Here is a 9,369-nt window from a genome sequence, read left to right as displayed (position 1 = left end):
GGCCTGCATTTGTATAGCTTTACTCAAGTCTCTAAGGACCCCAAAGCACTTTACACTACATTCAGTTATTCACACACTGGTGATGGTTGTAGCCACAGGCACCCTGGGGCGCACTGACAGAGGCAAGGCTGCCGGACACTGGCGCCACCGGGCCCTCTGACCACCACCAGTAGGCAAACATGGGGTTAGTATCTTGCCCAAGGATATTTGGCATGCAGCCAGGAGGCAGCCTGGGATCGAACCACCAACCTTCTGATTAGTGGCTGACCTGCTCTGCCACCTGAGCTACAGCCAAGCCAGTTGAACAAAGAATCGACCCTAACTCTCCGGTTAGGTTAATAGACAGAAGATCAATAAGTCTGATTAGTAAATCTGTAAGTAGTTAATTATTGGTTTTTAATGTTTTTCAGTCTTGTTTTTTTTGTTTCAAATATTTGTTTGGATTTTGAAGCAGAAAAAAAATCCAGACAAAATAAATCAAAACAGGAAGAAGTTTTATTTTGACATTTGAAGAAAACGCGTGTCATTATTCAAAAGATTCAAATATGACATGTGACCTCAGAAAAAGGTTAAAGTTCAAACCCTGCAATAAATCAAATAAAAAACAAACAACTTTTTATTTATCAACCGATTCAAAGTCCCGAAACACATTCAGTGTCTGAAATCAAAGGTTCAATAAAGTGATTGATTACCAAAGCGTTACCCAGAATGCAGCAGTGATAACGGCAGCTGCGGCCGGACCCTCACCATATCATTGAGTGTAACCATGACTACACAGAAGCTTTGAACCAGCCGTGTCCCCTCCCCCTGTGATGATGATGTCGATGATCTCGTCCTTTCTTTCGTATCGTATCTGTGAAAGAATAAATGAATGGTTCTGTTGGGCCCAGGTGGCTGATCCTGAAAGCCAATTGGATAGTAAGCTGAAGGTGATGCGATGGCCCACCTTTTGTTTTACATCTTGATCGCGGTGGGCAGACTCTCACTGGCTGTGTCCCAATTCAGGGTCTGCACGCTTGAAGTACGCATTTTAAGTGTGATTACGTCACCGCCACGCGACGGCTGTCCCAATTGGAAGTGTACTTCAAATGCATACTCCAAATGCGCCGTCGATTTCCCCAAATATCAAGCGTGGCCCGGTGCATGCTTCGTGGTCCCATATATCCCACAATTCATAGTGCGGCGGTGGGTGTGGATAATTTTGCCGCGAAATATGGCAGAAGGGAGCGGCCGAAGAGTGAACTGTCAAAAGTAAGTACTGAATATGATGTCAAGAATTTATGTGCGAATGTTTAATAATGAAGAACATTAAAACATTGCTGTTGGCCACATGTCGGCAAAGTGACATTAGTGATGTCTGTACTTTCAGCGTTAACTTGGTTGTAAAGCCATATATATATATATATATATATATATATATATATATATATATATATATCATAATAATCTGACAATACTATAATATTGGCCATATTATATTTACATTACCACAGTGTGTTGACTTTAGTCTCATGAACAACATTAACTAATTGTTATTTACTAACTAATCTTAAATGACTGTTCAGCACAGAAATGAAGCCCAACAATCATGTTTTACAGTCCCGTGGTCTCAGCCTCAGATACTCAACTAAAGTGATGTCATGACAAAAATGAATGACCAACAAAACATTTTTTCTCCTTCATTTCTGTCACACAAAGCTGTATGTACCGTTTCTCACGGTTAGTTTCATGGTTGCTAGGCAACCTGAACAGCGCGACGAAGGCTAGACCATCCCATTTCACAAGCCTCTCACTTCCGCACTTCTCGTACTTATAGTACGCACCGTACGTAGTACGCGTAGTGTGCGTACTTCAAGCGTGCAGACCCTGAATTGGGACACAGCCATGGACTGGTCAGACACAGTGGCAGCTGAGCAGGTCTCCATGTGAGCTGGTGATGACTCTGACTCTGTGATTGGTCAGTCTCTGCAGGTCAGAGGTCAGCCGCAGCAAACGAGGACTCGGCTCAAAGATGACCCGGCTTGGGTCGCTCGGGTCAGGTCTGTAGTACGAGTCCAGAACCTCCAGAGTGTCTAGGCGCCGCAGTCGCTGCAGCTGCAGGAAGTCATCGTCAGACACGTGCTGGTGCCTGAAACAGCGACGGCAGGTTACCATGGAAATCATCATGACACTTACAACAGAGACACTGCGTGTGACGTGTCGGGCTCACCTTATCCGCAGCGTTTTCAGATGAGGGAACAGCTGTGGGAGGAGTCTGATGAGGTCGGACGACGAGCTCCAGGGCTCCAGGTGAAGATGCTCAAGCTGCGGTGCCCGGGCGGAGACCACCCGCAGGTCGTTGGGCTGCAGGTCCACACACAGCGTCAGGCTGAGCAGCGAGGTGGGCAGGAAGTCAGCGTACGATGCCAGGGGGTGGCCTCCTATTGAATATGCAGACATAAGAGAGATGCTCAGATAGACAAATACGAAGGGGGGAAACAGACACTCACCGTGGATGCTGAGGTTGGTTAGGTGTGGCAGTGACGTCAGCCACGTCTGCAGGTGACAGGTGGGTCCAGGTACGGAGTACAGGTGGAACACTGACAGGCTACGGAGGCGGGACAAAGGCTGCAGCGTTTCCTGTGTCACCACGGCGTCATAATTCAGCAGCTGCAAGTCCAGCAGCTGCAATGCGGCGTCACCTGCAGGACGATAAAACACACCTGAGCCATGTGACGTCTAATCTCGCCTGTCTCTGTTCCATCTCAGAGGTGAGGCAGGTCAGCAGGAAGGCAGAACACACCAGTGCCTAACCATCAAGATCAATAATCTAACTATTACATATCTCAGCGAGCGACTGATCCAGGTGTGCCAACCTGTGTGGTGGACGGGGCTGAAGAAGTCGTGTGGAAGTGTCCTGTAGGTGATCATGGTCCAGGACAGGTGTGTGAGCTCGCTCAGGTGAGCGAGGACACCGCTGAGGGACGGGACCCTTAGGCTGCCGTCGTGGTGCAGCAGTAGCGAGGTCAGACACGTCAACTGACCAACGGTGGCCAACAGGTGAGAGGCAGAACAGGTGAGCTGCACGTTACAGAGGCTGAGCTGCGTCAGCTGCTGACTCAGAGGAAACAGGAAGTCCAGGTTCCTCAGCGGAATGGAACAGGAAGTGACGGACAGTCGCTGAAGCTGGCGGAACAGTCTGAGATCATCCACGCCCCCTTCTCTCCAGTCGTCCAGTCGCAGGCCGCAGAGCGACGGTAGCCAGGCGTGCAGCTGCTTCAGGTGCTTCCTCTTACCTGAGCGCAGCAGCACGTTACCCACGTGCCTCTGAGCCAGGCTACGCCAGAACGAGCGGTTATAGCGCGAGAGGTTCTGCAGCACCACGCTGAAGCCCCTCCACAAGGGGCGGGACTTATCCAGCAGGTGTCTGAAGTATGAGCAGGTGCAGCGCATGCTCAGTTTGTCCCTCCAGGACAGAAAGCTGAACACCTTCAGCCACAACTCGGCCGGAAGCTGCAGCGCCATCTCTCACCTCCGATAATCGATCACGGAGCTACCTGAGCAGCGGCCCTAACGTCATCACAGCCGCAACACCGCCTTTTTGATTAGCTGAGATCGTGTCTATGGTCAGCTCCAACAGTTCTTCTTACTCTGCCTGCGCCTGCGTGATATTATTGATTATCGCCAGATTTTAAAAGATCTCCACAGAAAAAGAGAGTCAGTAAAAGTACGGCAGTCCCAGTGTTAGCGCAGGCGCAGTGACACTTACTTACAACATCCGGTCCCAGTGCTGACGTCACGGCCAGTAAGTTTCAGACGTTATTGCGCATGTCAGAGAATTGAAAAGGCTGCATCGTCAGTCACGTGTAAGAGCAGAAAATCAGTTTAAAGTCAGAACATTGCTTCTCGCGCACAGGTGAGTTTACCTGAGGAGTGCCGAGACCGGAAACCAGACACCCGCGGTCAAAGAAGACGACTGGAAGAAAAACCGCCGAAGAAGAAGCTGAGCGGGTGGAGCTGGTCGGAGCTGATCGATCAGATGGAAGGTGGGTGATTGATAATCGATCCACACGTGACTAACCAGCTGATCGATGGCACGCGCAGCAAAAGGTATCAGCTGACTGGCGGAAGCCTTTCCGTTATTAATCAGCGATCACGCGCTCAGGGTCAGAGCTTAGAGACCAAAACGACAACAAAGAGTGACGTCATATGTATACACCTGAGGTCCCTGTAGGATTTCACCTTTGCCTGGAGTCACGTGGACCATAAAGGTGGGCAGCTTGATATCGATTATTGACCAGCAGGAATCATTATCGCTTCAGACCGGCAGCGTTACCATGGTGAAATACCCCCTGACCCGGCTAAAGTCAGGTAAACCCTGAGTTAGCTGGATGAAGTGACCTCTGGCTGCAGTGGATGAGGTCAGTGAAGCCAGACAAGGCAAGAAATCCTGGATATGTTGGACTGGCTTCATGGTGGGTTAGGGTTAGTTACGGTTGACCTTTGACAGCTGAATGATGCAATGAGGTGACTTCCTGAAGGCTGCACATGTTAAAGTAGCATCATGTCTTTGATTGGTCAGTGACGAGGAGCCGCTCATATTTGTTTGTTTTTAATTTGCTTTACTTCATTTTATTAAAATTTTTGACATTTGTATGTTTTTTTTTTGTTTTTTTTTTTTAAATGACTTTTTTTTTTTTTACAAAAAGTTTAGAAATGTTGTCACGTTCTGAGCTGTGAGATCACAGGAAGTGACAGAGGCCGCTGTGAGGCGGCGAGCTGCACGTTGAGAACCGAGGTTTACGCAGGTTTTATGGATTGTCTTGTGTCGCCTGCACGCTCTGTCACTAAAACCATCAACAACAAAATCACGTGACTCTGTTTTCAGGTGACATCTCAGTGACGTCAGCAAACAGGAAGTCTGCTGCGATCACAGGAAGTGCGAGAAAGATCAAAGACAACGCTGCCGACTGGCACAACATGATGCTGCGGTGGGACAGGTTGAATGAGGATGGCTTCATGGCGGTGGAGAGCATCATCAACATGAGGCGGTCAGTTTACTGATGATTTCAGGAATGCCAGGTGTTGATCGATCATGTGATTGATCGATCTGAAATCTGTTTTCAGTGCTCAGAGCGATCAGCTGTTGCTCAACAACTCTTCATCGCCTCCACCCTCTTCCTCATCACAGCACGTGGGCGGAGCCTCCGAGCTGCAGGACAAATGTCTCAAACTGCAGGAAATCGTTGACAAAATGGTGAAGCTTCAAAAAACTTTATTTACACTTAGTTTCAGAGACAAAAACAAAACACTGGTTCAGAATCCAATCAATAATCACACACACACACACACACACACACACACACACACACACACACACACACACACACACACACACACACACACACACACACAGAGCAGCTCCATCAGTGATCAACAATCTGAGTGCGGAGAGTAAAAGCTCACACAGACCTTTCAAAAGAAAGTGAGAACAGCTTTTATTGACCACTGAACAAAAGCTGATCAGTATTGATCTTGACTGAGCATGTGACACAGATTAAGGCTCCTCCTCCTTGGGCACAACTGCTTTACGAAGTTAAACTGAATCTCAGTTTGTTGATTTAAAGTGATGCCATCATCAGGTTCACCTTTTCCCATCTTTCTCTGAGTGAGCTGGATCAGTTAAACCTGAACTCCCAGATAGAGCTAATCAAGCAAGATAATAATCAATAACAGGAATCAGGAAGGAGGCTATCAGTGTTCTGCTGGAGCCTCTGAGCATGCTCATATGACAAGCATTTTACACGTATCATGTGACCGATGAAGGAGCTCTGCTCTGATAGGCTGATCAGGTTTGATTCTGTTCATGAGGACGCGGCGTTTTCAGTGGGAGAAACATTTAGTCACTCTTCCAAGTGACAGAATCAACTTTTTGGGATTCGCTTACCTGGCTCATCGAGCATGCGTCAAGACCTCTAACACTGTGTGACATCATTTCTTGTTTCCTGTCAGGCTGCTGTGGTGACGAAGATGGCTCGTCTGATGACATCACAGCGTGGAGTAGAGGATCTGGAGGCGTTTCAGTTTGGAGCCGAAGGAAGAAAAACTCCTCTGTTTCACAGCTGGAGCACCAGCGAGTTTGGTGAGCAGCGTGGCTGATGGAAACCGTGTAGCAGCTAGGACTGGTCAGATGAAGCTTAATCTTAATTTTACGTTTCACTTTAAATCCGATGATTCAGCCACAGTTTACTGATGGAGCTGTGAGATTAGTTGCCCATAGCAACAGCCTCCAGCCAGATCCGCCCTCTACTCAGATTTTATTCAATTGTTTCTGCTGCGGTTTCTGCTAACACTAACAAATTCCATTAATTCTGCCATTATAGGATAAAAATGCTTAAATTGTGTCAACAATTATAATCTGATCTCATATCAACTTCATGATCAACGATGGCTGTCTGACAGTCATTGAGTAAAACACCAAAGTTTCCAACGATAAAAGACAAATGTGGCTCAGCTTTCACTCAGCTGCCCGCACACTGAGCAGAGAAGGTTGAAGTCAGAGATGCAGAAGCTGTAAACGATCCAAATAGAGCCACGCGGGATGAGCTGGAACCGGATTCGGTCTGAATCTGTGATCCGAATCCATTTTGGATCTGTTCCGGAGCCTGCGATTCCTTGAAGCAGATCCAAACATGTCGAGGCTCAGACTCGGAACCTTTAAAATGTGGTTAGATGACATTCAGGGACTGAAATGTAATCCGATTACCAGGGCTTTAATAGTTTTGCAATTTTCATTAGTTTTTATTTTGATTTAGTTTTGACTTCAGATTTTCAATTTTATATCAGTTTTAATTAGTTTTTACCAATTGTTTGCTAGTTTAGTTTAGTTTTTATTTTTTTGAAAATCCTTAGTTTCAGTTTAGTTTTGATTAGTTTCAGTTATAGTTTTAGTTGTGTTTGCAATAATTAAGTGTAACAAAATCCCAGTTTCATCATATCAGTCATTCTCTTCTGCTTATCCTTGGGTATGTTGCTATTCCAGCTACCATACCCTGCACCCTGCACAAGTCGCCTGTCTGTCGCAGGGCTAACACGCAGAGACAGACAACTCACATTCCCACCTATGGGTTCTTTAAATAAATAAATAAATAAATAAATAAATAAATAAATGCAGATGAACAACCATTGATACCAGGCAACTATAAAATGTATATCTTGGCCCCAATGAGACTATTAACTCTTGCAGCACCGGGTGTTCGTAATTTTGGTTCAAGTGAATTGATAAACTTTTTGAAGGCAATTGACTCACATAGTTATGTAGATATCCCCGTCCTGTTGTCTCGGGATGCATCACGCTGCCTTGCCTGGGGTTAGCTTGTTTTCTGGGGATGAGGGTTGAGTGTGCTCCCTTACCTTCTCAAGGTAAGCTAGGTTAGCCTTCTTGTGTGAGCTTTTCAAGTGCACTTTAAGGTTTGTGGGATTTTTTCCCTTTAGAAATGTCCCTCATAATTTGTCTCTTTCCACTACAAGACACTTGCTTTATCCAAAACACAGTCATACTCAAAGTAATCCCAAATTGGACTCTGGCGCTTTCTCCCGACTTTTCCTGACATGATTCTGCGCGTGGACGGAGCAGCACAGACGACTCGACTAACGTACTGCCACCTGCTGGCATAATGAGACACGGCAAGAAAAAAAACCTGGAAACTAAACTTCATTTTCACCCTTGACTATTGTATGACACGCACACATCAATGAAAACTAAACACATTTTTGCTATAAATTCAGTTAAAAACAAAAAAAGGAAAACTAACTAAGATTATTTCCGTTAACAAAAATGTTTTTTCACTTCTAGTTTTCGTTATTTCGTTAGTTTTCGTTAACGATAATAACTTTGCCGATTACAATCAGACTGTCTGCGGCAGCCTTGAAACGTCACGGTCTCAGTTTAAGAGTCTAAAAGTCATCTGAACTCATCTTCACTCAGATATTCTCCAGCGGTGACTATGATAAATGATCGATCGGTGATTAGAGTGTAACACAGTAAACGTTTGCAATGTAGGAAACTGACAGCGTCACTGTCCACAGAGTCACGGAGATGATAGATCTGTGATGTCATCACTGTCTCTGTCCTGATACATTGATTACTGATTGACTGTCAGAGCTTCGTGCTAAACACAAAAATAACAAACTAACATAAATGTGAGACTTCAGCGTTTGTAAAGACTTCTGCAGACTGTCTCCCCCGAGCTCCAACTTCATGAATCTGAGGTCAGTCAGCTGATTCAGGTGCAGCAGGAGGGGAGGAGTCAGGCAAAAAATACCTGCCAGCATACAGTTAGGTTCAGTGTTACCATGGTTACTGTCTCATAGTCGACGTTAACTCTCTTTCTCCCTCATCTCGAGGTTAAAAGACTCAGTTGTAACTGAACCTGCTTCCTGTAACGTGCCCCTGAGTGAGGCAGCACACTACCTGTCCTGTCGTGGAGCTGCATGCTGTGATCCCTTTGGGTGATTGTTTAATTTGTGTTTCAGGTGAAATCTCTCAGGTGCTGCTCGAATCGTTCCGTCAGGAGCTCCTCTTAAAGCAGACAATCCTACAGGAAGTGGCTCACACGGTGACCTCTGACCTCTGCATGGTCTTTCTGTCCTGCTGGCTCCATCAGCCGTTCATTCCCACGCAGAGCAGACTCAGGCTGGAGGCGTTGCTGCTGGAGACTGGGCACCGCCCACTGTGAGACCATCAGCCCTGTTGGAGATGAAGCACATGAAAGAGTCGCAACAGAGGAACGCCAGACTGATGAGTGACTCTATTGATCATCCATTAAACCTGATGCAGGTGTGACCCTGGCTCCACCTCGATGAAGGAGACTCACTCAGCCCCTTTTTTGTTTGAGATCACAGGCAATAAACTGATCAACACGTGACCTGTCATCAGCACAGCGGAGCTCACCTGTCGCCTCACCTGTACTTGTGTGGCTTAATTCTGATGACATCATTAATATTAAACATCTCCACAAAGAACTTACCCGCTCAAGGGTTTGGTTGCCGTGGCGATGTTATGTTTGAAGCGTTTTTGTTTTTTCTTGTTACATCACGGATTGATGGCAAGTTTGTTCAAACCGGAAGCGACACACCTGGTCAGACTCTGCATGAGCCACCTATAGCGATGGCGTCTGGGTGCTGAAGCCCACAGCCCGCCCTTTATGGATGTGATGTGTTTATGTGCCTGAAATAAAGACGGAGGTCTTTGTACACATGAAAAGTGTACAATAAAGTTGTTTCAAATCTGCTGTGTGTGTTTTAAATTTTCAGTGGAAGCACAAGGTGGACATCCCTGGTTAGAGGGTTGACAGGTGTGTGCGTGAGAACACAGACGCTTTGAGGTGG

The 9,369-nt window shown here is 46.3% G+C and overlaps 2 protein-coding genes across 4 annotated transcripts; one reads left to right on the top strand and one right to left on the bottom strand.

Annotated features, from left to right (window-relative positions):
- Positions 1-1,401: 1,401 nt before the first annotated feature.
- On the bottom strand, positions 1,402-3,504 carry LOC146646228 (uncharacterized). Of its 2 annotated transcripts, XM_085392007.1 has the most exons (4): positions 2,856-3,504; positions 2,490-2,681; positions 2,210-2,420; positions 1,402-2,128 (listed from the first exon to the last, which is right to left on the bottom strand). In XM_085392007.1, exons 1-4 carry the CDS (start codon positions 3,502-3,504, stop codon positions 1,894-1,896), a joined length of 1,287 nt encoding a protein of 428 aa, XP_085248133.1. In that variant the 3' UTR covers positions 1,402-1,893. The 2 variants fall into 2 exon arrangements, with proteins under 2 accessions (XP_085248133.1, XP_085248132.1); XM_085392006.1 differs by having other exon boundaries at positions 2,210-2,681.
- Positions 3,505-3,812: 308 nt separating this feature from the next.
- cinp (cyclin dependent kinase 2 interacting protein) lies at positions 3,813-9,271 on the top strand. Of its 2 annotated transcripts, none has more exons than XM_085392008.1 (5): positions 3,813-4,025; positions 4,868-5,030; positions 5,107-5,236; positions 5,992-6,121; positions 8,515-9,271. In XM_085392008.1, exons 1-5 carry the CDS (start codon positions 4,019-4,021, stop codon positions 8,715-8,717), a joined length of 633 nt encoding a protein of 210 aa, XP_085248134.1. In that variant the 5' UTR covers positions 3,813-4,018; the 3' UTR covers positions 8,718-9,271. The 2 variants fall into 2 exon arrangements, with proteins under 2 accessions (XP_085248134.1, XP_085248135.1); XM_085392009.1 differs by lacking the exon at positions 3,813-4,025 and adding an exon at positions 4,075-4,250.
- Positions 9,272-9,369: the final 98 nt, after the last annotated feature.

The sequence above is a fragment of the Rhamphochromis longiceps genome, linkage group LG19 (genome assembly GCF_057381845.1).
Source record: "Rhamphochromis longiceps isolate RC_006_pf linkage group LG19, R_longiceps_female_GT1.1, whole genome shotgun sequence".
NCBI lineage: Eukaryota > Metazoa > Chordata > Actinopteri > Cichliformes > Cichlidae > Rhamphochromis > Rhamphochromis longiceps.
This window is presented reverse-complemented; position numbering and strand designations above follow the sequence as displayed.

Excerpts from the sequence above, each read along its gene's own strand:
- LOC146646228 (XM_085392006.1), bottom strand. The coding sequence starts at position 3,504 with ATGGCGCTGCAGCTTCCGGCCGAGTTGTGGCTGAAGGTGTTCAGCTTT. Across the intron at positions 2,682-2,855 it reads CAGCCCCGTCCACCACACAG|GTGACGCCGCATTGCAGCTG; the intron begins GTTGGCACACCT and ends ATCGTCCTGCAG. Across the intron at positions 2,129-2,209 it reads CTGAAAACGCTGCGGATAAG|GCACCAGCACGTGTCTGACG; the intron begins GTGAGCCCGACA and ends TCGCTGTTTCAG.
- cinp (XM_085392008.1), top strand. Across the intron at positions 5,237-5,991 it reads AGGAAATCGTTGACAAAATG|GCTGCTGTGGTGACGAAGAT; the intron begins GTGAAGCTTCAA and ends GTTTCCTGTCAG. Across the intron at positions 6,122-8,514 it reads CTGGAGCACCAGCGAGTTTG|GTGAAATCTCTCAGGTGCTG; the intron begins GTGAGCAGCGTG and ends TTTGTGTTTCAG.